This window comes from Manis pentadactyla, chromosome 8 (assembly GCF_030020395.1).
Source record: "Manis pentadactyla isolate mManPen7 chromosome 8, mManPen7.hap1, whole genome shotgun sequence".
In the NCBI taxonomy this organism is placed as follows: Eukaryota; Metazoa; Chordata; class Mammalia; order Pholidota; family Manidae; genus Manis; species Manis pentadactyla.
In genome coordinates this window covers 111165720-111192731 of record NC_080026.1, presented here as the reverse complement: position 1 = coordinate 111192731, position 27012 = coordinate 111165720, and the positions used below count along the sequence as shown (strand labels likewise).

Genomic DNA, 27012 nt, shown 5'->3' with positions numbered 1-27012 from the left:
ATCAGAGAAGAAATTAAGGCAGGCTTATTTTACTTGTAATGCTTTTGGGGGAGACAGGCCAGACAGGTCAGCTGTCCACCAGAAATGCTCAGGTTCTCAGTCCCCAGTATTCCTTGGTTACGTCTAAATCTGCTGACGGAGAAAAAGGACACAGTATGAAATATCAAAGCAGGAACCTGCTTGGTTTCTCTCCTTCCCGCTTTCTCTCGATCTCTATCCATCCACTCCGCTACCCTCTGGCTTCGCTGCCCTTTTTGAACCCTAAGCCTTTTCTTTCTTACCGGTTTCCCCTGTCAGGTTTGGCCCTGCTCAGCCGCCGTGAGGAGGCCTTTGCGCATGTGCAGGGTGAAACGGGAAGAAGGTGAAGATGGCGGCGGCCAGGGCGCGGGTCTTGGGAGCCCGTTGGCTGCAAAGGACAGCCCGGATGGTGGTCCCGCTGGGTGCACGGACAGGTCCGCGAGACCGGCCGAGGCTTCAGTGTGGGAAGGGGATACCTGAGGTTTGGTGTGTTGTGTAGATGGGGGCGAAGGGAGGGTTAGTTATTGCGGATACTGCGGTGGCCCTGCCCGGGAAGGAGGCGGAGGTGGAGTTGGTCTGTCAGGAAGAGGGGGTCGAGGGTCTTGCTATTCCCGTGAAATTCAGACCTCTGCAGCCACCGCAGCTGGAAGGCTTCGGGGCGGCAGGAAAAACGGGGTCGCTTCTGACCTGCTCTCCTCTGCTCTCCAGCCTCCCATATTACCAAGGACATGCTCCCGGGGCCCTATCCCAGGACTCCAGAAGAACGGGCCGCCGCCGCCAAGAAGTATAATATGCGGGTTGAAGACTACGAGCCGTACCCAGATGATGGCATGGGGTGAGACAGTCTGCCTGCAATCGGGTACTGATGGGAGAAGGCCGAATGAGTTAGGTGACTCGACTCTGACCCTTTTCTCCCGGAACCTTTTCGTGACCCCACAGACGCAGTGGTGTGGTTGCTTTTCTCGGTGGAGAGACATGGGAAGGGATGAGTGAGCAGCTGCAGCCGAGAGGACTTCAATTTTCTTCTTGGCTCAGGCTGTTTCCTCAAATGAGGAAGCCGAGGTTTTAATAGATCCCTTGAGGATCCCTGAATAACAGGAGCCTTCCTTGGCTCCAGCCATAGTGAAAGGTTTCATTTAGATTGAGCATCTGCTGGGCTCAGGTGCTGTCATCCAGGCACGTGACCAGGCTGGAGCTTGACTTCTGCCATGAGAACCTTATTTGTAAGTGGAGCACTCTGTATTTGTGTGTGTATTCCTCTAAAAAAAAAATCTTTGCTCTTAGGCTTGTGGAAATCATAGCAACTGTAAACAGATTAAATAGCCAACTCACTCCAATATGTGTTATCCTCTGCCATCCTCCTCTCCCACAGCCACATAACGTCCCTGTGGTTAATTATCTGAAGTGATTTACCGTCATCTCATTTTCTGTCTTAGCATCACTCTTTCAATCGTGGTTTCAGCAGCTCCTATTCTTCGTGTTTTCCAGTCATTTTCTGTGACACATGTCTAGTTGTCATCATTTCCTATGTCTGTTATTGTGTTGTGGACAAGAGCAGCCTTGGTAGCGGTCTATATCATTTGAACTTTGATTTATTGGAGGAAAACCCAGGTTAGCAAGAAATCCCATGAGGTGCTTGAGACATGGAGATGTATGCCAACTTGGTAGTTGAGGAGCACAGTTGCTATGAAAAGAATACTTTTATAATATTACCCTTTCTATTTTTATTCCAATTAACTGGGTGACCTTGGGTTCATACCCTAAACTTCAGTTTAATATCCTGTCTGAGGGAATCACTCAGAGTGACTGACTACTAAATTCCCATCCAGCTCTAACATTATAACATTGTGTGATTTTTTTTTTCTTTTTGTTGAAAGAAGGCAAAAAAGTTTATGTAAGTTAGAATGTTTTAGAGTTTGACATGAATTTGTAATTAGAACATGGACTTCTGTGGTTAGTTCTGTGCTTAATGACTAGAAATTAAGATTTTGATTTGGAAGTCAGTTCGTCTGTCCTAAGAGAGGCAATTATCTGTGTCATTCTCATCTCTGAGATGAGGAGACTGAAATGTCTGAGGCTGTCCAGGGCCCCTTCCAGAAGTTCTTGCTGTTTCTCAGGTATGGCGACTACCCGAAGCTACCTGACTGCTCACAGCAGGAGAGGGATCCATGGTATGAGTGGGACCACCCAGACTTGAGGTTGAACTGGGGTGAACCGGTGAGAGAACCAATTCCATTTGACTTTCCTTCTTTCTCCCGAATGTTTTCCTGGGGATTCTTTCTTCAGCTCAAATGGCACATCTCTGCCCAAGGAAGCAAGGTCTAGTGGTCTGAGATCTTAGATAACCCATTTGGCACTTGGAATGGTACTTCTGGGGAATAAGTAAAGCTCTGTATTGTGAAAGTTGTGAGCTTCCATGACTGAGCTGTCTCTAGTCAGCAGAACCTAGACACAAGCTAGCAGCCAGTCCTGTCAGCCAAAGTATCTCAGACTTGGCTCTCAGAATATTGCCTAGGCAGTAGAATGTCTTTGTCAAGCGTTGTATCAGACTCTGATCACTCTGGACCTCCTGTCTTTTGCAGGAAGAACTGTATGTAACAATCTGCCTTTCTGCTTCAGATGCACTGGGACATAGACATGTATATCAGGAACCGTGTAGACACGTCGCCCACAGCTGTTTCTTGGAATGTCATGTGTAAGCATCTCTTCGGCTTCGTGGCCTTCATGGTGTTCATGTTTTGGGTGGGGGAGACTTACCCCACCTACCAGCCTGTGGTGAGTATCTGAGAAGTGCTCCCTTAGGCACACTGACTAAGCCCCATTTCCTGAGGGAATGAAGTCTGTGGAGTAGGGATCCAGGTTGGCTTCCTGAAGGCCTATGGGAGGCCTTACCCATTGGCTTGGCATAAGTACTAGAGCAGTGTTCTATGCCTACATCTTGGATAGGTCTGAGTGGTAAGAAACAGTTTAGAACTCAGTGAGGAATGAAAATGTGGAAGCCAGCCAGTCTCTAGAGTTGCCATTAGGGGCTGTACTTAACCAATTCTATTTCAGCAAGTGATCTTTTGAGGTGGAGTCAAAGAATCTAGATCTGAAGCCTTTTCCTTTGTTGGGGGTGTGAAGGGCACTTGTAGGGTACTGAAAGCAAGTGTTTACTATAAGCATAGGCACTTTTATTTTGGAGAATGTAAAGGACATAGAAAATATACTGTCTAGCTTTAAGGAAATTTAATTGGATAAGAAAATTTAGATAAATGACATGGTGAACATTTGAACAGATACATAGGAATTTGACACCATTTTTATGTATATGTGTGTAGTGAATGTATATGCCAAGGGGTACGAGGTGCTGTTAAGGAGAGGAATTGTGCTGGATACTAAAAATGTATCTGTAGACTTTGGATGGTGGGGATAAGTTGGAGAGAACTTTTGGGGCAAGAGAAAACAAAATGAAGGAAGGAAAATGAGAGTGAATTAGCTGGAGTGGAATAGGTATATAAATAGTTCCCAGATAACCAGCTACATTGGTGACCTAATCCTGCTAAAAAACTCAGATTCCTGGGCTCCACTTCCTGGAGAGTCTAATTCATTAGCTCTGTGGTGGGGTTGGAGAATCCATATTTAACAAGTACCCAGGTAATTCTGTTGCCCTGGGAAATCAGATGTGGAAATTGCTGTTAAAAAATGCTGTGAAGTGAGTTGATGGTTAGGTTGGGCAGCTTTTACTGCATGGCTAGGGATTGGACTCGATGGTATAGTAATGCATTAATTCAAAAAATACTTACGAAGCCCCTACTATGCACCAGGTGCAGACAATAGTAGGGGTTCCCTGAGTGATGATTTGGTCTGCCCCTAGGCTGCAGGGAGCCATGTTGGGTTTGTGAACAGAAGAGTGATATAATGAAGGCTAGGTTTTTAGGAAGATTATTCTAGGAATAGTCTACAGGATAGGTTGTAAGAAAAGGAACTAAAGGCAGAAAGACGGCCATGTTTGTAGTTGGCTGCTCAGGGCTACCTCTGCAGAGAGAATCAATGTCCTAATGGTAGCTGGTGTGTCTGTGTGCACTGACATGAGCCTCCCCTCCAAGCACCAGGGGCTCCAGGCTGGAGAGTGCACGTAGAGCTGGTGTGAGCACTAACTTCACTTTAGAAGAGCAAAGTATACAGTGTGACTCTTCCATTTTTCAGTTCTGTAAGCACATCACCCTCTCCACCCCTTGAGCTGTGTTCTCTGACAGCTGTTTGTTGGTAAAGCCAGCAGCCCCTAAAGCACGACCCAGCCATGTCTCCTCTGTGCCTCCCCCACCGCTGCTCCTGCACGCCTCATTTGCTAGGCCACTTTAGTGGTGGAACCATTAGAGGCTGAGTGACTTAAAGGAGATTGAGTCTGTCTCGACCCCAGGAGAGAGTGGGATGGATGGATGCATCATCTCATTTAGAAAGCTTTCTCTCATCCTCCCTCCCTCCCTCTCTCTCACTCTCTCTCTTTCTCTTTCTCTCTCTCTCCTCCCTCCCCCCCTCTCTCCCTCTCCCCCTCTTCCTCCTTCCCTCCCTCCCACCCTCTCTCTCTCTCCTCCCCCAACACACACAGTGTAGGCACCATTTCCCTAGAAACTGGGCTTCCTCTTTGCCTAGGGCTGAGCAGGGAAGAGGAGTGCTGTTCCTGCTGTTCTAGCTCAGCTGGGTCTGACCAGAGGCCACCTCATACCCACTTACTGTGTGTGATTGTTAACTCAGACCTGGGATATAGCCAGGTAGTAGTAGCTGGATGTATGCTGTTCTTGCTGACCTGTGTTTCCTCCTTAGGGGCCAAAGCAGTATCCTTATAATAATCTATACCTGGAACGAGGCGGCGATCCCACCAAAGAACCTGAGCCAGTGGTTCACTATGAGATCTGAGGAGGCTTCGTCGGCTTTGTGCCCCCTAACTGACTCCCTTATTTCTAGAGATTTAACCTTAATGAAACCCCTAATAAAACTTAGTGCTATGGTATTTGTTCCTCATTTCCCCAGGAATAGCCACTGCCTTGAGGAACTTCCATCCTTTTTCTTTTTTCTGCTTGCTGTCTGCCCCTGCCCCTGCTCCCAACCCCCTCTGAAATTGGAGAATGGGAGGGTGGGGGGAGTTAAACACAAGAAGATGTTACTGGTAATTTTGCTGGGACTGAAGTAGCCGAGGTTGCAGTTGTGTAGCAGGTGGGAAGTGCAGTTCCTTTTCCCATTTATAAGGCTGAAGAAGAAGGAAGGTAGTGTTCCTGACTCCCCAACTTGAAACAAGCTGTTTTATAAAAAAGGTGTTTTATTTCCCATAAAAACACCTTTTTTGTAGTGGTTAGTTTAAAAAAAAAATGTAACATGTTTCAAGTACATTATAGGGTAAAAAGGTGTTTTTGGACTGGTCTAGGGCTGTGATTGCTGCTAATGTTATTTCTGTTACAGGAATATGTATTCTTTATTCCCAAGCAACTTCTGAATTCTAGCCTCTTACAAGCTTACATTACCTATAGTTATGAATTAGAATATAGTTCAATGACTTATTCTGAACCCTTGCATCCAAGCTCCTATATAGCCTTGGAAAATCATGTTTTTGAGGGTCTATTTCATTGCATCTGTTAAGTGAGCCAATTCATTTATTTTTCCTCCCTTTGGGAACATTTTCTTAGTTTACAGTCATATTGCCTGAAAACTTGTCCCATAAAAAAGCATACATTCAACATGACCTATCAAAGCAAGTCCATTCGGGTTAGATATGGGTCCTTTAGCAGTTGTCTAGGTAGTGAAAGAGACTTTATGAGATTAGGGAGTGGGCACTTATACACTAAAATGCTGCTCCTTGAGGGTCTACGTGCTTTTATCTGTCTTCATTTTCTGTCCTCTATAGCATTTGATAATCATTAACATCTGTGTGCCTATTATATATCAGACACCCAGACACCAATAGGCCTTGGGAGTATAAAATTGAACAGGACAAAATAATTGCCTTCAAGTAGTTATCTAGACAAGAATTTCTAAGATGTATGAGTTGAGATTAGAGTGCACTTAAAAAAAATGTCATGCTTGAAACTGACCTATGCCTTTGGTTCAAGCACTCCATTGGTGACCTGCCTCATTCCCTAATTTGATGTGTTGCCTAAAGTTCAGTTTTCAACTGTACTTTCCCTCAGGTCTCATCTACTCTTGTGCTAAGAAGTTCAAGAAATACTTAGTACTTAGCACATAGAGTGGGCAGGCAGAGGCAATGCCCTAAATTGGCTTCTGTCCTGACTTCGAAACTCCTAAGTCCACGTGAAAAAGAAATTTAGTTTCACAGTGACTTGGGAACCATAACATGTTCACCATCTTGGAGGTATATTAGGTAAGAATACAGTAGTCATGCATTAAATGCAAGTTTTGAGTCAATAGGTCTAAGAACATGTTTATTTGGAATTGCCATAATTCCTTTAAACATTAAGTATGATAGTGTATGATGGATGGTATGAACATGTATATATTTTCACCTCTTCAACTTCTACCAGTCCAGTTTTCATTTACTGGACTGTACTAATCCGTTGTCGTTATATTAATCCAAGCTTTTATCACCTGGTACCTGCCTGGATTGTTCTTAGTCTCCTAATTTGAGTCCCTGCCTTCAGCTCTCTCTTCCCTCCAAGGGAAAACATATTGCTAGTCTCAAAATACAATCTTTATCTTACTGCATTGTACCCATAATTTTCAGTAACTCCCAATTATCTGCAGAGTTGAATTGGTATTCCACAATCTATCCAGCCCACTCCCCCAACTGTAAGTATCATTCAGGGTATGGGAAATGCCAGGGTGACTATCAGCCTGTTGGGCCGCTTCCTCCTTACTGGAAAATCACCTGTCTTGCAGCTTCAAGATGTAACACCCATCTTATGTCCCTGAAATCTTCCAGGAAGCCTCTGGTCTATAGTACCTCGCCCTCTGCGCCCCTATGGCCCTTGATTAGTTCAACAGTCTGGGGGCACAAGTTGCTGGGCTACAGTGAGTCACTCGCCTCAACGCTGTTTATGGGATCGACTACGTTTTACCTCCTCAATTAGGATTACACTGAGCTTCTGGAGCTAGCACCGGGTCTTCTCCACTTCAGTGAGTAGATAATGAATTAGTATTTCCCTTTTCAGAGGCTGCCCCGAGAGCCTGGCTCAAATTGAATAGACCAAAAATGGCTGGTGGCAGGATCTGACCCGCTGTGCAGTCACAGGACAGGTGAGGGAGGCCAGAGTAAGAATTAATCTTATTACATCCTTTCCGTGGGTCGGCTGGCTACTCGCTGGGTGCTTTGCAGTGCGTGTAGGCGACGGTGCCCAGCGAGCCAGGACTGTTTTTGGCCCTGTGCAGCCGCTGTCCACGGCCTCAGCTGAGCCCAAAAGCCCTTGGGGAGGACTGGCTTTGGCTGTGACCCCTGCCCTGGCCTCTCGGTGCAGGTTGGTTTCCCGGCTGTCTGGGGCCCCCGAGAGCAGAGACCGGGCTGGGGACCCGGAGCGCCGATCCTCCCTCGGGAGACCGCCGGGGGAAGCTTGCCCTTCACGGAGAGCTGGCCCCGGGGCTGCGGCCAAAGCATCTCGCAGGCGCTCCGCAACTCTGCGCGCGCTGAGATTAGTGCCGGCCCCACTCTTCCTGCCGCGCCGGGGTTGCCCAGCCAGACGAGGGTCCCTCCCCAGCGCGCGCTTGCCCAGAGCCCGCCCGCGTCCCAGCGCCCCGCTTGGGCGGGAGTGTCTGTCATGACTGACCCGGGCGCGCCGCGCTTCGGGGAAGGCCAGGGAGAAGCTGCGCTGACGGCCCTCCGTAGGGACTGGACTGCCAAGGGCAGCTGGCGCCCTCCATCGCTGCCAAGAGTCTGTTCAGGTCTTGGTTGAAGGATCGTAGCTCTCCCACCTTCAGCAGCCCCCCACCTCCAATCCATGGCTATTTTGACCCAAGGGGGACCTTTTTTGTCAACAGATGTCTCTGAACGAAGTAGATTGAAAGACCATCTTCCCAATTTCCATAATGTTAGGGATTTAAACATTATGGAGTTTAGCCTAACACAAGGGTTAAAAACACTGGACCATGGAGGCTGATTGGGATTTATATCTCGGCCTATATTTCTTCCTTGTAAAATGGGGATAAAAATACTACTTACCACATAGAACCATTGTTGAGGATTAAATAAAATAGGCATGTCAAATGCACAGTGCTAGTCGCAGCTCCTGTTTTGTTGAGCCATCTTTCCCCAAAACGTGAAAATGGCTTTGACCAGCAGGTGGCACTGGTGACTGTGTAATGTACAGCGTGTCAGATAATACCTGACGGAGCCTCAAGTGTTTAGAGGCCCCCTGGAAATCTTGGCTGAATTGACAACCTTAAGCTTTCTTCAAGCTGGAAAGTACATTAGAGATTAAGTAATGCTATATCTCCAGTTTTTGTAGGTTGAGACTGACTGGCTTGTTTAAGCAGGTTACAGTGGGTCCCAACTTTCCTCCCTCAAGTTTACTGTTACTTTTTTTTTTTTAACTCTTCTGCCACTTTGCTGGACGGTTGCGATGGCAGCTTGAATATGCATTAGAATTAGATTGGAAACCACAGAGTTAAAATGGATGTCTGCATTCTTTCAAAAAAAATTATGTAGCACTTACTATGTGCCAGACATTGTTCTGGCACTAGTTATACCGAATATGGTGAACAAAGCAGACACAATACTAGCTCTCATGGAGTTTACTTATTAGAGCATAAGATCAACAGTATAAATATTATATATAATATATATAATATAATATATAAGTATGAAGAAACATACAATTATAAATTGCCAAGGAGACAAAAATTGAGGCTGTTTGAGAAGGCGGCTCAGTTCTCTGAGGGAGTAAGAACCTTCGCCCGGAAAGATATGACAAGGAGCCAGTTATGCAAAAAATGAAAAAAAGAACATTCAAAGTATAGGAAAAAGTTTTGCAAAAGTTCTAAGGTGGGAAAAAATCTAAGAAATGAAAAAAGACTAATGTGTCCAGAGCACAATGACTAAGGTGGAAAGTAGCAGGAGAAGAGGTTGTAAGGGCAGTCTTGTGCCTTTGAGCAGGGTCACAATAGGCGGTGTGAACTTTATTCTGAGTGTGATAGAAGTCATTGAAAGATTTTCAAACGGGATGCCCAAATCCTATTTTTTATTTTAAAAGTTCACTCCTGCTGCTATATAGTGAGTTAACTGGGTGATGGTATGAGTAGCAGGAAGACGACTAGTTGGAAGATTATTGCAGTAATTCAGGTGAGAGATGATGGTGTGTCTTCAAACAGAGTGGTGGTGGTAGAGATGGAGAAAAGTAGACAGATTATGGTACATTTTTGAGGTAAAAATCAGGAAGACTTAATGATGGATTAGAAGAGAATAAGGAAAAACAAGAGATAAAGGGTAATTTTCAGGCTGCCATATTAAGCAATTGGGTAGACAGTGGTACCATTTACTGAGATGAAGACAACTGGAGGAAGAACAGATCTGGGAGAAAGGAAGAGTGGAAAAGAGAATTCCATTTTAGACAGACTAACTTTTAGGTATCTGTTCTGTCCAAGTGGGAATATTTGATTAGCAGTTATATATAAGATCTTGGAGCTCAGATGGGAACTATGTTGGTGATAGAAATTTGGGAGTTACCAACACATGGATGACATGTAAAGCCTAGGGAATGGATAGGGTCATTGAGGGATTATCTGGTTTGATGGTTATAATCGCCATTGGGCCTGTGGCAACAAGTGTAGTTGAATATCAGTTTGGTTTTAAAGCATTACATTTCAGTAATTGGGTAAATGAACTGTACTTATAGATCTATAGATGGTCATGTATTTGTTCTTTATTGCCCTGAAATGTAATGGTGGGGAGAGAAGCAAGATATCATTTCCATAGATGCTCCCTACATCTGGCACTCAAGCTTGCTGTTTTCTGTTTTCTGTGGGCTGAGGGCCATGTCAGTTTCCTGCCGCCTACAGGACAGACCATGGAGCTGAAGGAACTTGAGTGGCCAGCTGTCCAGGTGTGAAGCCCAGCCAGCCAGTACCCTGTGTATCTGGCCACTGGATCCACTGGACTAGGTCCACTGGAAGTGCACAAGTTGAGGGGAAACAATATCCAGAATTCTTTATGGTGCTTTAGAGTCATAGGAAGGTCGGGTTGGTTTGCAAACATAAGCAAGGAGCTATTAGGTATTTTTGGTACCTGGGCAGCCTTGGACTATGGCTCAAGGTCAGGCATACCATGCTTTCTTGCTTTTGTGTTACCATTTGAAAAAGGGTTTCCCTAGTCCTCTCCTGTTCTTCGTCCTCTCCACTCCATAACCATTATACCCAAATCCATGCATGTATTGTTGCTCATATGCTGTCTCTTCCTGACTTTTCTTGTGCCTAGGAACATCTGCCCAGCAGCCAGATGCCTCCTTTAGCACAAGTGGAACATTGGAAATCTTTGAGGTTGATTTCAGGGACCCCTCTGGACTTGAAACCCAAGGAAGTCCTTTCTGCCTCAAGCAGATACTATGTCTGAACTATTGATGGGTTTGAAAGGCAGATCCTGATGGGGAATCCTGGGAATAGTGTGTTTTCCTCAGGACTCATGAGGAGACAACTGAGAGAAGAAGGAAATTCACCAAGTTGGAGAGAAGTTAATTCTGGGTTTATGTTGCAAAATGATTTTTAAAACATCCACTCCCACCTTTCTGGCCAGGAGCAGCAGCAGTGTCGGGCAGAATCATGTGATGGAAATGCCTCACACATGCCTGTGCCCATGAGGACCTGATCTCTCTCTGAACCCAGTGATGGTGATTCCTTCCTCCGTGGCTCTTGTGAGGATGACCTTACGCAACATCTCCCTTTCCTGCCAGTGGGAGGAGAACGAATGACCTTCTCCTCATTGCTGTTAGGCGCTGATTGGATACTTGTGGATCTCATGGCTCTGTCAGGCTTACAGGGCTGGGTACTGGCATTCACTGAGTACATGTATACGTGCCAGGCGCTATGCCAGGGGCTCTGTATATCTTATTCATTCCTCAGAATGAGCCTAAGCAATAAATACATTATATCCATTTTACATAGGAGGAAACCAAAACCCCTAGGATTTATGTGTAGGCCTAACTGACTCCAAAGCCTACTTTCTTTCCCTTATTCATCAGCTCTTATAAGTCTTGTAAAAATGAGGCTTACAGTCTGAAGCAATCATCTCCAAATTTTGTATGATTGGGAAAATGTGAATATTCACTATACGCAAGTTATATATCCAATATAAATAAGATACATGTATTGCTGTGCTAATCATTGCTGTGCAATTTCAATCATTTTTTAGGTTAAAATATAAATCTTTTTCTTACAGCCCAGAGAATGATCTTTCCCATTCTACTTTAGAGATTATTGGTCTAACATGCAACTTTCCATTCTCTTGTACATTTTTGATCCATTTGGGACATCAGTTAAGATATTTAGCCAGCAGTACCCTCCTCTTTCATTTCATGGTTTAACCTAATAAAAATGAAAGGTTAGTCATTGTTCTCCCTTTTTTGAGCCCCTGTATCACTTTATGAGAGAATCCCTTATTTTACATTTTACATCTCTTTGTATTTCCAATACTTGTACCTTTTGAAGAGCAGGCACTCAGGGCTTACCAATAGTAATGAGCTATAATTAGCCTCTAAGCAAGCACTTCAGAAAGAGCCTCTGAAAGGGGTGAGCTAATTCAATAATGTTTATACACCTGGAATTAAGAAAAGGGGCAGGTGTAAGGGCTCTTCCTCAACCAGTCAAGCAGCAGCTTCAGCCCTGTAGTGGCTCCTTAGGGCTAAGAGTTCCCTAAGAAAGGCAATATAATTGCTTAAGAAACCTTAAAATTGAATCCTAAGATCCACATGGGCAGAGTTTCTGTGTTTTTTTATTTACTGCTGTATCTCTAGCATCTAGAACAGTGCCTGGCATTAGGTGCTGAATAAATATGTGTTGAATGAATGAGTGATAGTAGAAATTTCTGAATTACCAAACTAAGCCTTCAGAGCTACCCCTTCAGTTAGACAGTTAGTCTTCATTAGTCTTAGTGCCTCAAGAGCTTTTTAAGGGTGACAATCTATTTGTTTTGCAGCCAGCTAGGTTGAAGGGACCCTTTTTGAACTGTTGGTGCTGAATTCGGAATCATGAATGTTACCTCATATCCTGCTCCACCCTGCAGGGACTTGGGGGCCATAACCAAAATAAGTAGTACAGTTAACACCATTGATAGTATTTCATCTCTACTTTCTTTCTCCACCCCTATTATTGTGTCAAAGATTCTCATTCTCAAAGACCTAAAGGATTACCTTTGACACAGTTCTGTTGGGGCCTTTCTGAAAAAAAGCATCTTAGACACCCCAGGGTCTAAGACATCCACTTCTGTCTGTTCCAGCCTGGATTAGGTCACTTACACAAAAATCAGCATCACAAACTATTGACCAAGATGATCAGGGTAGATGGAGGCTACCCGTCCTTCACTTTATGCTTCCCTCTTTATTTTCTGTGTCATCTTCTGTGTGGTTTAGTGGAAATTACAGTTATGTCAGGCTGTATAGCCTTGGCTATGGCTATATGACTTTGGACAAACAGTTCTGTCAGTGGTTCTAGGTTTCCTTACTAATGTATAAAGAAGAGGTTGTAGATGACTATGAAGAACCTACAGAGCTCCAAATTCAGGTCTCACATTCATTCTCCCTTCCTTTTCTTTGTCTGGCTTGGTCTCCTTCCTTTTTCCTTGGAAAACAAAACAAAAAGCAAAACAAAACAAAAACCTCCCTGGGTCTCTTGGTTATTAACTTTTCAAAATCTTCCCCCTTCCTTTGCCTGCCTTTTCTCCAGACCCATGCCTCAACCACATTTGAATCCTGAAGATTCCCTTATCCTCAACTCGTGATGCATCCGAGAAGTATTATGTATTTAGAAATACCAGACTGGAAGAGAAATGTTCTGAAACACTGGTATGGGTGTAGATAAAGGACAGCCTCAAGCTATAAATAGACTGAGGCGAGTGCATGGATAAATGCCACTGGATGCAATCAGAATCAATAGGGATTAGCATGGGCACTGAAGTGGGTGGTGTTTGGTTTGTTAGATGAGTCTCACTCAAGAGGAAAGGCTTCTGAGAAGATAATACATTCTTTATGTATTGACTTTTGAACTGAGGATATAGCTACTGTGGCTGAATGAGGTCACAGGCCAGTGTATGATCTGCTACACTCCACCCTCTGTCTGCACTGAAATTCTGTATCTCTGACTAGCCTCTGAAACCTCTATATGAGCCATCTTCTAACCTGAAGAAAGTAGGCAATCTACCTCCTGGTACCTTTATCTCATTTCTAGCTACTTGGGGATGACTGTGACATCTCTGAGTGCCTGGGTAAGAGATAGCACCAAGAAGAAAAAAAATGTTGTGCATGGTTCTCTTAGTTTCCTGTTTTCAAGACTTGCCTTCTCTCCAGAGCCATCAGGATCACACAGTAGAGAGAGTGTTGGCTTTGTTCTTAGACAGACCTTGGTTCAAATCCCAGCTATCCATCTGCTGTCCTCTTGGGCACATTGTTTAACTTTCTGGCCCTGTTTTCTCTGTGGTGGATTCAGGGTACATAGTAGGCACAGAGTGCTTACAAGGCATTAGGAAAAGTAGTTCTCTCAAACATTCAATGCTCCACTCCGCTATCTTTATCCGCCAACTGAGAGCACTGCCTTCGCCATTCTGTTTGACTTTTTAAAATTTTTTGTTATTTATTAATGTGTCATTGATATACAAACTTATGAAGGTTTCAAATGAGCAACATTGTGGTTACTACATTCACCCATATTGTTAAGTCCCCCTGCCACACCCCATTGCAGTCACTGTCCATCAGTATAGTAAGATGCTATAGAGTCACTACTTCTCTGTGCTATACTGCCTCCCCCGTGACCCCCTACATTATGTGTGCTAATCACAATGCCACTTAATCCCCTTCTCACTCACTCCCCACCCACCCTCCCACCTCCCTCCCTTTCGCAACCACTAGTCCCTTCTTGGAGTCTGTGAGTCTGTTGCTATTTTGTTCCTTCAGTTTTGCTTTGCTGTTTTACTCCACAAATGAGTGAAGTCATTTGGTACTTGTCTTTCTCCACCTGTCTTATTTCACTGAGCATAATACCCTCTAGCTCCATCCATGTTGTTGAAAATGACAGGATTTCTTTTCTTTTTATGGCTGAATAATATTCTATTGTGCATATGTATCACATATTCTTTATCTGTTCATCTACTGATGGACCCTTGGGTTGCTTCCCTATCTAGGCTATTATAAATAACGCTGTGATAAACATGGGGTGCATATGTCTTTTTGAATCTGGAATCTTGTTTTCTTTGGGTGAATTCCTAGGAGTGGAATTCCTGGGTCAAATGGTATTTCTATTTTTAGTTTTTTGAGGAACCTCCATATTACTTTCCACAATGGTTGAACTGATTTACATTCCCACCAACAGTATAGGAGGGTTCCACTTTCTCTGCATCGTCACCCATTCTGTTGGACTTTTAAGGAAACGTGGATTTCCTTTGCTATTTTGGCCTGGAATGGATAAACTCTGTTTCACTTAAGTTCACTAATATGAGGTTTGGATTTTTCAAAAGGAACCTTACTAAGCAAATAAAAGCAAAACCCCAAAGAATACGTAAATCACAGAAGCAAGAATTTATATAGCGTATTCCTAATTGTAAGGTAAAGTTTGGTGTCAGATGAGCTTAGGTGGTATGGTGTTCTAATTTCATAGGCTACAGTTCACTTTTTTTTGCCTTGTCTTTTTCTTTTTGCCAGAAGCAGAGCCATGAGCTGGTAGTTAGGGCTGATTCTATCTTTATGAAGTTCAACATTTTCCCCTATTCTATGCTGGTATGCAATGTGATATATCTAATACACAGGACACTGGTTCTCAACCCTGGCTATTTAATAGAATCACTTGGGGCCCCTTGTTAAAAATGCATGTTCTGAGGGCCTGTCAGGAGTTCTGCTTCAAAAAATGTGGTAGGAATCAAAGAATCTGTGTTTTTTTCAAGTACCCCCCCCATCATTCTCGATGCGGTGTGGTCCTATCATGGCCATCATCCTGGGACCCTCTTTAGCAGACAAGTCCACCTGTATTCTCCTGTTTTGAAAGTTCCCACCTATCTATACAAATGCTTCCTATACTTCTGTACTAACATATCCAAACTTCCTGTACTCTTCCTTAAATCTCTTCTCTCCTTAAATCTCTGGAAATCCTATTTGCAGGCCAAAGGCCATCTTTTTGTGTTTTAATTTTAATCTTTAAAAGATTCAGAGAATTTGCAGACTAGTACAATAAACAGTCATATGCCTTTACTTATATTTATCAACTGTTAACACTTTGTTGCATTTGCTCACCTGCTGTTGCTCTCTCTCTTTCTCCATGCTCATGCACAGAGCTATCTCTTGTTGCCTGTCCATGTTCAGAGCAGACATGATTGACACTCCTTGAGCCCACTGAATGATCAAGTCCCCATCCTTGCTTAGCTCATCCCATGTGTTCCCACCCTTCCAATGTTCTTTATCATGTTCTACTTGGGCTCCAGCTTCACCCTCACTAGTGAAGTGGTTAACAGTTGGAATGTACTTTCTACATGCTCAGAAAGAAAATCATTTTGTCTTACTCTGCATTCTGTATTTTGGCTGCTACTAAGGTAACTGGGCCCTCCCCTCTAACCCTTTGGTAATTTGTCTTTGAAGTCTCAGGTACCTTTTAATCTATATGTCATGTGCTGTGACCATAATGAGGTCACTGCAGTATCTACCATTCCCATGTGAGTTTTTCACTGACCATACCCCCTTCAGTTCCTGGGTGACCTATTGTAGGCTTCTCCAGCTACTCTGTTGACTTGCCCTCTGCCCGCATTGACCTTTAGCCCCAGGATAACATGACTGACTCTTGAGCCAGTATGGAACACATTCTTCTGCCCTGTTAAAATCAATGCAACCTTGCAAAACATAATCTTCTGACAGTAGCTTTAGGGCTGCCATTTGTGTCAGCTCTGTTGTTTTGCTTCAGATGCCAACCAGGTCTAAACTGGTCCTCAATTCTTCACTCCTACAGGTTGCCTCTGCTCTACTGACTGGCCAAACAGGTTCCTGCCTGGTCATCCCACTCAATTTCTTTGCTGATTGTTTCCACGGTATGGGAACATTTCATTTCAGTTAGGCATCTTATATGACATCATTCGATGTGAAATCTAGCTTCTCTGAAGGGTTGTTGAAATATCCTTGGCTACCAGCTGTGAAATGGGGGATAGACCACCTATGAGGCTTTGGGGATTTCATATGCCTTCCCTAGGGCCTTTGCAGAGGACCTGTACTTGCCTGCATAGGACCCAGGGTCCATCTTTTTCTTTTGTGCAAGACCCTGGCAGTATCTTATTAGAAGCATCCTCAGAAAGCCAGAAAAGTGTTTCTCAAACAATTGTTTTATTCTTCATGCCTCTGTGTCTGTAGGTATGGCAGCTATGTAACTGTTCCCAAGGGCTAGCCATATGGGAGAGGCATGGGGTGAGGAAATCCTTGGGTCTTTTCTTACTTCCAGTTGAGAGTGAAGAGGAGACAGCAATTGTTGGTCTAAGGAACCTGCTTCTAGTCAGCTACAGAAGAGTTTATGATGGTTAAGAGCTCAGACTCTAAAATAAGTTGGGCCTGACTTTGAACCTTGACTCTGCCACTTCTTAGCTGTCAAATAGGGATGAAATACTAACTTTATATTCAGAAGTTTCATACTACTATGTGCCTCAGCTTCCTCAATTGAAAATGGAGTTAACAGTAATTCCTCATGGGGTTGTTGGATATTAAATCAGCTAGTACACGTAAACCACTTAAAATAGTGCCTGGTACATAGGAAGTATTCAGTAAGTGTTAGTTGTTATTTGAGTTGTGAAGATTAAGTGATTTATTTGAATTATTTATCTATTTGAAGTATTTATCACTGGGCGTATATAATCCCAATTATATTAACTTAAAAAAAACCCCATCCCCACACTATTCCAAGGCAGTGGCCTCCTGGCTTCTAGTGTAACACAAATGGAATGTTTTTTCAGAGAAAGGGCAGGACCAGGCAGAGGAAACCAACATTGGTATCTGATAAATGAGGGAGACCGGCAGGCCCCAGCTAGGGGTGAGGATGCCTCCATAATGTCAGAGGCTGACAGATGCCCACCCTGTGCTTGCTGATGTGGATCTGAACCTCCTCTTTCTAGGTTTCACAAGCTGATCTGGGGGAGCTTTGGCAATGGGCTTCTGGAAGGTTCCGGGGTTATTGCAGGTGGCAGGGACAATGGTATGCTTACTCGATGCAATGTGACCCACATCCTGTCCTCGGGAAAGGAGCCTGTGATTGCCCAGAGACAGAAGCACATGGGAGCTGTCAGAGCCCTCAACTTCAATCCTCTCCAGGTATTATATTTCAGTTGGTGAGACGTGGCCAAGCCATGGAGTAACAGATCTGAATGGAAGCATTCACTTGTGACTTCCAGTCTGTACCTCTGGGCTCTTCCTAGGCTGCTATGGCAGAGGCTTTGGAAGCCCCAAATGTGGTCTCTTAACCCTTTCCTTATCTCATCTCTTCCAGGGATGGTGTGTCCCCAAAAGCCTATTCTTCATGCAGGGCAACCTCCTGGCCTCAGGGGCCAGTGATTCGGAAATCTTCATTTGGGATTTGAATAACCTGAGTATACCAATGACCCCAGGATCCAAATCACAGGTGAGGAGCCTGAAAGTCGTTGATTCTGGAGGCAGCCGGAGCACAGACTTTAGGCTTACCACTAGAGGGCAATAAAGCTCCACAGACGAATGTGCTACCCGCCAGGTAATTAGCAGGAGTGGAAGGTAGGGTAGTCTATGAATGCTGAAGGGTGGTTTGTGGTCATTAATTGTCCTGGGAGTTTCTGGAAGGAAAGTGAAGATGGGCAGGAGGAGTGAAAGACATTGAGAGAAAGAGAGATCGTAGTACAGTTTAGGCAGGGCTAGCTAGGGCCCTGGACTCAGCTGTGCGGGCAGGAGCAGGACGCCAGGATATGTCCTTTTTGAAGGAATAAGGAAGGTCAGCCTTGCCTCTCTCTCTGGTTCTCCCACGTGGTCAGGGGTCTTGTTTATCTGTCTCTGAGTTTATCTGTCAGTCTGTCAGACTGGGCCAATCTTTTTGCTTCCTGGCTTTCCTGTCTTAGGCTTACACTATCATTAGGTAAGTTAAATATGAATTTGATAGCACCTTGTGGCCTAAAAGTATCAGGCTTTTCTTTCCGCCCCACTCTCTCTGATGGTCTCAGGTGTCTGTGTTGCCCTCCCTCCCCTTCCTCCTCCTCCCCCTCTCTCTTTGTCATAGACAAGAAGTCTGTTTCTAAGTCTTGGCTCTACCCTCCCAAGGAGCCCCTTGGAATAGGAGTAAAACCCAAGTATGCCTGCCTTCTCTCTGCTTCTACACCAGTCCCCAAAACGAGCCTCTCAGGAAATGTCAAGTCCCAGCCCCCTGAGCCTGTCTCAGTTTGGATAGCCCCATGTGTACTTGGGCTTCCTGTGGGAGGTTGGGAGCAGCCAAACAGCAGGGGTCTCTTGGCCCAGGGGGTGACAAGTTGCCCTCCCCCATGCAGCCGAAGCAGCCTCCGGAAGACATCAAGGCACTCTCTTGGAACCGGCAAGCCCAACACAGTCTGTCTTCTGCTTACCCTAGAGGCAAGGCAGTTATGTGGGATCTCAGGTAGAACAGGCCTGTCAGCAAAGTCAGTGATCACAGCAACAGGGAGAGTGGTGGGGGCAGACTTGGCCTTTGGCTGATTTCTCACACCTAGCCACCGGAACTACTCCACCCAGGCAGGGTTCTGCTTTCAGAACCTGTTGCATGTGTAGATTCAGCCCCTTGGCAGAGTGAAAGCTTAGGGAGCTTAACAGTGCTGATCTGAAGGCTAACACTCCTTATTCCTAATCATCACTTTTTCCCTGATGGTTGTGATTTTTCCAGTCAAAGAAGAGACACAAAACCTGCCCTCAGAGTGGTCCCATTCCAACTGGGCAGAAAAGGTTCATAACCAGAGTCAGGTTATATCCCCCACTGGGATCTGCTGTATTCACAGATGCACTGCTCTGGCCTGGCCGCCACCCAGACATAGCCACCCAGTTGGTGCTATGCTCAGAAGATGATCGTCTCCCAGTGATACAGCTATGGGATTTACGCTTTGCCTCCTTGCCTCTGATGGTGCTGGAGAGTCATAGCAGGTAGCATCTGCTTCGCTTTTGCTACCAAACATTCTCCCTGGCTTCAAAGCCATCCCAGGAGACACAGTCACCCAATCCTAGCTCTAGTCTCAACCAGGAGTTCACTGTTAGACACTGAGGTTTTTGAGAAGAGCCTGAGATTCCATTTAACTTCCAGAAATGGGAGTGCAGATGGAGTCATGAGAAGTTTTGGAATCAGTGTTTAGTCCCCTTGGGAGAGTCCTCAGGTTCTAGTCTGAGGATAATGCTCATTTCTTTAAGGCAATGAGGTTGCCCCTCTTGGCCCCATAGTGGAGAGAGCAGCCCCAGTCTGTTTTTTCTAACTATGGGGCCATACTGCCTTTACACATCCTTGGGGACTTTGAGGTTTAGGTCCTCACAACACCCCTGGGCTAAAAGCACCCATAAGTGCTGGTCTAATTTATGCGGATTCATAGTCCCTACTCCACATAAGGGAGAAGAAGCAGGCCATCGTGCGGCGACCTGTGGGGAGCAGAGAGAGTGGGTAGTGCACATGCTCTGGGATCTGACTTGGCTTGGGCTGCATGCCTGCTGAAAGTTCTTTAGCTTTTCAAGGTTTCATTTTCCTCATTTTTAAAATAAAATCAGACTGCTCATTTTATAAAAATGAGATTTATCCAAGATACCTAAGGCACCCTACTCATAGTAGACATTCAGCAAACATTCCTTCCTCTTTCCTTTCCTCTGTAGGGGGATCTTGTCTGTGTCCTGGAGCCAGGCTGCTGCTGAGCTGCTGCTCAGCTGTGCCAAGGACCATCAGATCTTGTGCTGGAACCTGGGAGCTGTGAAGTAGGCTGGCCCTCCTGGGGGCATGCCGGTTGCGAGATGAGATGGTGGAGGAATCTCAGCTGCAGCTACGTGTACCGTGTTACCTTACCTAAATCAGGGTTTCCCTAATAGTTGTGTTCCTTTATGTCAGGTGGTATATAAGCTGCCCACAGTGCGGCTGGTGCTTTGCTGTGCAGTCGTGCCCACGGGACCCTTCAGTCTTCTCTGCTGCTTCCTTCGATGGCTAGATCAGTTTGTACTCTGTGATGGGTGGGAGCTGGGAAGTCCAGCAGATGAGACAGGCTGGCAAGGTTTGAAGAGCTTGGAGGAGAATGCTGGGGCCGTCTCTATTTTGGGGGAAAGAGAAGGACAAATGTCTGGGAAGAAGTGGAGACTAGTGGAGACTAGGAAGCCAAGGCCCTGGGTTTGGGAGGGCTGTACCTTTGCTCCAGTGCCCATCTTCCTGGGAGGCTCCCCCTCTCCTGTAAGTCCATTTTGTGTCACACTGCAGTGTAGACCTTGGGAGTCCCACCCGCACCACCAGTCCCCTGGAGAATGGGAGTCTGGTCTTTGTGGGCCAGATTGGGTATCTCAAAGATTCCTCCCTAAACAGAGTCTGTAGGTGGCATTCCCAACTAAGCCACCTCTTCAGGCTGGTGATGCAGGTGTTCTTTTGCCCTCAGATCTTTTCTTCTTTCAGCAAAGGGCAGCCTTTCCCACCATTGCAGGTGCCAGAGCAAGTGGTCCAGGCATCATTGATACATCTCCTGAGAAAACCCCCCAAATGGATGAGAAGGCCAGCAAATGTTTCATTTGCTGTAAGTAGGGTGTGTGTGTCTGTGTGTGTGTGTGTGTGTGTGTGTGTGTGTGTGTGTGTGTGTGTGTGTGTGTGTGAAGCTTACTGTGTGCCCAGCTTGGAGCTATGTTCTGTAGGAGATTTATTGCCACTGCCTTTGTCTCAGATCAGGTCCCACTTTACCATGCACGCAGAGAGCTATAGCTTCCCTCTCTACCCCTTCGCCCTGCTTGCTGCACCAGTCTTGTCTAAAAGGAATTGGTTGCCTTAGACCCCTCAGTTAAGGAGAACTGCCTGGGATTCCACCTGATTTTTCTCTAACCTTTACATGTCTATACTGGTAATGAGTACAGACATGTAAGGGTTAGAATACAAAGCAGGAAAAGGGTGAATATAAAGCAGGAAAGAAAAAAATGTAAATTTCATCCTGTCACTCCTCTACTTAAAACCTTTGACCCCCACTGCATTATAGACTCAAGGCCAAATGTACACAGGGCCCCACTTATCTTTCCATTTTTTAATTCTACCATATTCTCATGTGTTCTCCATATTCCAATTACATATGATTCCTTTCTGTTCCATGAATAACTCCTCAGCTCTGCTGAGGAGCTTATGCTATCTCTTGTGGCCTTGTGAAACCGTTACAAGTTCCTAAGTAGCAGCAGGTACAGGGTGGTAGTCTAAGGCTTGTACTGGAGGAGGAAAAATCCCGGAGGCTAGCGACCTATCCCGGTAATCTAGGTGTGCTAGCAGTGGGAGTGGAACAGAAGGGACATGCAGGAGGGACAGTGAGCAAGAAGAACCAAGATTTTGTTTTTGCTCGGCTGCACTGGGTATAAAGACTGTGATAATGCCAAGGTGTTTAGTCCAGGTACTGGGAGAATGGTGGTGCCCAGACAGGTGAGGGGAGGGTGAGTACCATGTGCTGAAGCCAATGGAGCCAAACACATAGAGGTGGTTTTGGTTTGGGGGCACATTCACTACTCAATTCCTGACTCTATTCCACCCCCAGGAGTTCTCTTATTATTGATTTCCTATCCTAGGGTTGACTACTAGATAGTTTTCCCTATGACCCAGGGGTTAATTTTTAGCTTGAAGATATGACCTTTACCCTTCTTGTTTATTTCCTCACCAGTTTGGGGGGAAGCTGGTTACCTTCGGCCTCTCCAGCACCCCTGCCCATCAGGTGCCACAGCCTCACCTCCACCTAGTCTTCATCGGTCAAGGCACCACAGAGTCTGCATTGCTGATGTGGTCAGCTGAACTGCAGGAGGCCCTGGGCTCAGGGAATCTCCCGAGTTATTGGCAGAGCAGGATCCAGCAAGCATCACTGCAAAGCGAAAAGATGCTCTGGCAGTTCCTGAAGGTAGGAAGCGTGAAGGCTGGCTGCTCAGATGTGTTTCCCCAAACCTGAGAACTCTAACCTCTGTCAACTCCAGAAGATGCACAACCACACTAGGACCCAGATTATCAAGGCCCTAACTACTATTAGGTTTTTTTCCTGCTCGACACTCACCCTCTGGACACAAAATCTTCACCGTTTTCTGGAGGCTCAGAGACCATTTGCAGCTAGGGAAGCTGAGGAGCACCAGTACCAGTCACCTTCTTTGCTACTGTTGCTGATGCCCTGGATGCTTCACCAGAGCCAAGGTGGAAGCTTCGGCAGTGCCATGCCGGAGGGCAGGCAGGGGAGGGAAGGGGAGGCCGGAAGGTGGGCTGGACGAGTACATCACCCTGAGAAGGCTCTGAGTTTGCTTCAGGTAATTCAAGGCAAGTCATGTGGTAGCACTCAGGACTCGAGTCCCACTCTCTTCTGGAGGCATGGCTTCAGTTCCAGTGCTAATTTAATTCAACTTGCTTATGACACCAGGAGAAGTGCCATACCTGTCAAAGGAAATGAGCAAATGAGAGGGGAGAGCTGAAGGAAGACAGAGAAATAACTGACTGGACAGTGAGAAGATTATTAAAATTGGGGGATTGTAGAGAAGAATGTAAAAAAGTACAGGGCCTGTCCTGGGGGTTCTGAAAAGCACTAGGGGCCTGTGCTTCAGACATAGTAGAGCTTTATGAACATAGACACTAGGAATCTTGGAAGGAGAAAAGGATCTGACAAAGATCATCAACAATAAAATGAAGCTAGAAAAGGATGTGGGAAGTAAAGAATAAGAAGCAATGCTTTTATTATAAGCAGGGTACAGGTAACAGTGGCAGAATGGTGGGGTGGGAAGGAGAACAGAGGGAGTGATCAGGAGTTTAGCCTTTTCTGTGCTGAAAAAGGAGGCAGCAGTGCCCATCAGAGAGAGGGGAGTCTGGCTGGAGTTGTCCGTCGTGGTCCTGGAGCTTGGAGTGGAACAGAAGGGACATGCACAAGGGACAGAAGGGGAGCTGCATGTGGACGAACACTTCCAAGGGAAGAGCAGGGAAACAGGAGGCGGCCCTGGGAGACATGAGAAAGTTGGTGGTCAGAATTCATGGTTCAGTGTAGAGTAAATGAGGGGCCCAGGCCAACTAACCCAGGTTAGGGTAGGGTTCAGAAAGGCTTGGCGCTCTATGTCTGGGACATTGATGACTTCATTTACTATATCCATGCCACTTCCACCACAAGTCTTCTCAACTAGAAGTTGAACTTCTAGAAGTGAGGCTACATAGGCTCACTTGGCATCAGTCTTCTCAGAGGGCTATGAGACAAGAATCACAGCTTACCTGCGGGGCAGCCGCAGGTGGTTCTCCCCCTGGGAGTTCTTGCAGCAGTTCAGAGTTCTCTTCTTCAGCTCCCCAGAAGACAGCTCAGTGTAGGGAGATGAGATACACATTAGGCAGGTGTATTAAGTTGCCCTGGCTTAGAAAAGCCGCATGCCTGCAAGAGCTAATGTCTCTTGTACCAACTCCAGAAACATAGCTTCCAGCATAGCTTCTGGAGTCCCTGCAAAGGGTCTGTTTAGTTACAAGAGCGCTTGCAATCCGAGAAGCATGGAGCACAGTGTCCACATTATTTAGAATTATTATAGTTCCAGTACAGATGCAATTTACCAATCACAAGCGATGTTGCCATAGCTGACATTTTCCCCTTACCAGGTTACCAGGGTAACATCTGGGAAGTCAGCTGAAGGTCCAGTTGTCATGCAGAAGGGGAATGGGTTTTGTTAACATTATGCTCACAGCCTAGCAGGTATCAAATCTGGGGAGGAAAAGGGAGAGACTTCCTCAGTACAGCACTTGGTAGTACAGAGAACTACATTCAAGGGTACCCTGGCGCAGATGTCCAGCTGATGCAGGAGATGGTCTTCACATTCACTTAATGGAGACTTCTGTGTTCTCTGGTTCCTTAGGTGACCTTAGAGCAAGACTACAGATTGAAATTCCTAAAGCTCTTAGGATACAATAAAGATGAGTTTCAGAAGAAGGTAAGCTGCTTTCACATCAGAAATGGACACGACTCAGAGAAGAGAATACTGTCAGCGGAAACCATCTCAGAATACTTCCTGGGCTTCATTAATGGCACATACAAACATTCTGCCTCCTGGGGTTAGGCTTTTCCCCAGGAAAGTAGCTCAAGGATCTTAGAGTCCCATTGGTGGGGTGGAGGCAGGAAGAAAACATAATGTCTGTTTGGCCTTGAGCTGGGAAGAGGGTACTCATAGGTCTGTCCTTGCAGGTGACCGTGTGGTTGAAGAATGACTTGGGACCGAGTGAGAGCCCTCAGCCCCAGAAAGATGATCTCAGCAGTAACAGACTACAGGCCTCCTGCAGCCAGGTGCAGTAGGAGCCCAGCCAGCTGGACCCCAGGTAGCACAGAGACCTTCCCCGTCCTCATCCTTTGCTTTGCTCTCATGAAGTGCTCAGTTTCCACGGAAGTCTTCTAACTCCTCACTCTCTTGGAACCACAGTGAGACACAGAGTCTATAAGCTTTTTGGACTGGAAGTGGAACTATGTTTTAAGTATGAGCTAGAGCCCTTCCCAAACCTTACCTGATTATTCTTTTAGCTTTACCCATTCCGGGCCCAAGATTAGAGCTCCCAAAGAGAGCTACTAAGCCAGTTCTCTATCTTTGGGGTTCACTTCCTAAGTAGTCAACTCTGTCCTTTCTTGTACAGGCTTCCAAATACACCACAGAGGAAACTTCTGCCTCCTCAACCTTCTATGATGAGCTGATCCCTCAGAACATGACTCCATGGGAGATCCCCATCACAGAAGGTACCCTGACCCTAATCGGAGAGAAGCCCTTTGTGTGGGAGTAGGTGGACTCAGAATTCTCGAACTTGAGGACATTTCCTTACTGTTCCTCACCTCCTACCTCCTTCCCACCACCACAAATGCTAGGTGGTTCTGTTACTGGTAGAATTCTCTCTGGCTGTAGATTTTCTTGGATGGGTCCTTCCTATGGAAGGTCTTTTTCTAAGATATTGTTTCTATCCTCTGTCTTCTTGCTTAAAGGACTGTGACCCTGTTCTTGCTGAGCAAGCACACATCATACCTGTGTTACTGCCATGTGGGTCCCTCCCTCTTCTTGGTCCTGTCATTAGAGAGTTACCACTGGACCTGGGCAACCCAGGATACCCCACTACATTTTTTTGTTGAGGAATGAAACTTGGGAGTTTTGTTTGGGGCAAGGGAGGTTGAGTGATACAGAGATATAGGAGGTGTGCTCTGGGCCCTGCAGGGGACAAGAAGCTAGGGTCTGAGGGCGGGCTAATGTGGAGGGGATGCCTCTGGGCTCCTGAGCCAGGCTCTCCTGCTTGGAGAACTGGGCCCTGCTGTGGAGCTGAGTCTGAGGGAAGAGCGCTTTGCTGAGGCTATCATCCTGGCCCAGGTGGGGGTGCAGATTTGCTGAAGCAAACACAGGAGTGCTGCTTGGCCAAGAAGAAAACTAAAATCTCCCCGGTAACTCCCCACCATGCAGAAGAGGAGGGGAGGGGTTACTGGGACCTTGTCAGGTGGACGCCCACACCTTGGAACTGATGTTTAGTGGACCTGCCAGTCCCTTTCTCTTCTCAGTCTAATTTCCCTGGTCTCACCCTTTAGCCCCTAATCTGTGGTCTAACAGGAAGCCTGCTCATGTGTGGCTCTTCTCAGCACATCCCTGTATGTAACTCCTGCTGCCTGTACCGGATGGGTGGCTGATGGCCATCCTTCTCTCTCTGCCCATTACAGCTGCTAGCTTGTGTTGTGCAGAAGAATTGGAAGGATATGGTGTGTGCCTGTAGCCTGAAGAACTGGAGAGAGGCACTGGCCTTGCTATTGACATACTCAGGGCCAGAGAAATTCCCTGAGCTGTGCGGAAGGTGGCCCGAGGCTTCAGGATGAAGTGCTGTGACTCCAGCATGGAGTTAATGGCCACACCGAGGAAGGACGCAGAGTTGCAGCCCAAGCTCTAGGAGGCCAGGCCATGTTGTCAAGGCCAAGGTCCGGTTCAGTGGGAGGCAAGGATTACAGCGCATGCCCTTCCTTTCAGTAGGGGGTCACTTGTCTTGTTTGACTTTTCCTTGTCACATCTTGATGCAAGAGCTTTGTCCTTCACTGTAGAGCAGGGTTAGCCTCAGTGTTGCCCAAAGCCAGTGGCTACTTGTCCCATAGCTCATGGTCCTCCACCTATTTCCAAATGGTAGAAGGAGGAGGAGCACAGGGAAGCTGAGGCATTGAAGAAGTTTCCATCACTCTGCAGACATGCTGGCTACTCGAATGCAGCAGAGGGCAGTAGGGCACTAACCTCCGAAGCCAGACTCTGGTATGTGTGCTCAGGCAGCGTGGAGCAGCTGGTGGAGTGCTAGGGAAAATGCCACCAGGCTCCATCCCCCATGGCTCTACAGGTACCCCTTCTCTACAGGGCACTGGTCACTCCAGACCAGGCCCTTAGGAGAAGCTAGTAGTGGAGATGTGCAGGGACATCAGAGGCAAGTCTTTTGAATATACACATTAGAATCGGGGTTGAGAGGAAAAATGGGCCCTCAATGTCTGGGACCTTTTCCCAAGAATGAGTTATCACCTCTTTCTCCTCTCAGTCGGGGGAGACTGAGCAATACCTTCTTAGGTATTAATCTTCATAATTTTTTCCTACCTCAAGTTTGGTTATACAAGTTTATTCTGTATTTGAGTAATTGTGAACCAGAGCTCTCTGTTAGCTGCTATGAAAAGTTCTGTGG

The 27012-nt window shown here is 46.1% G+C and overlaps 2 protein-coding genes across 2 annotated transcripts in view; both read left to right on the top strand.

Annotated features, from left to right (window-relative positions):
• Positions 1-293: 293 nt before the first annotated feature.
• Positions 294-5009, top strand: NDUFB8 (NADH:ubiquinone oxidoreductase subunit B8). Its single transcript, XM_036898458.2, has 5 exons — positions 294-452; positions 727-853; positions 2136-2235; positions 2638-2793; positions 4825-5009. The coding sequence occupies exons 1-5, from the start codon at positions 368-370 to the stop codon at positions 4915-4917; spliced, it is 561 nt and encodes a 186-aa protein (XP_036754353.2). The 5' UTR covers positions 294-367; the 3' UTR covers positions 4918-5009.
• A 2465-nt stretch (positions 5010-7474) lies between these two features.
• Positions 7475-27012, top strand: part of SEC31B (SEC31 homolog B, COPII coat complex component) — a 37557-nt gene continuing 18019 nt past the window's right edge. The window contains 18 exon segments of the mRNA XM_057505385.1: positions 7475-10098; positions 10412-10513; positions 17254-17471; positions 17647-17778; positions 18671-18813; positions 19144-19163; positions 19166-19286; positions 19998-20096; positions 20227-20386; positions 20759-20893; positions 22007-22237; positions 24201-24275; positions 24527-24625; positions 24967-25066; positions 25573-25680; positions 25683-25753; positions 26024-26154; positions 26535-26679. Of these exon segments, the coding sequence (XP_057361368.1) occupies positions 9879-10098; positions 10412-10513; positions 17254-17471; positions 17647-17778; positions 18671-18813; positions 19144-19163; positions 19166-19286; positions 19998-20096; positions 20227-20386; positions 20759-20893; positions 22007-22237; positions 24201-24275; positions 24527-24625; positions 24967-25066; positions 25573-25680; positions 25683-25753; positions 26024-26154; positions 26535-26679 (2310 nt within the window). The 5' untranslated portion in view covers positions 7475-9878.

Coding starts and splice junctions, on each gene's coding strand:
- NDUFB8 (XM_036898458.2), top strand. CDS start 368: ATGGCGGCGGCCAGGGCGCGGGTCTTGGGAGCCCGTTGGCTGCAAAGG. Junction 453..726: donor CCCGCTGGGTGCACGGACAG/GTCCGCGAGACC, acceptor TCTGCTCTCCAG/CCTCCCATATTACCAAGGAC. Junction 2,236..2,637: donor GGTTGAACTGGGGTGAACCG/GTGAGAGAACCA, acceptor TTTCTGCTTCAG/ATGCACTGGGACATAGACAT.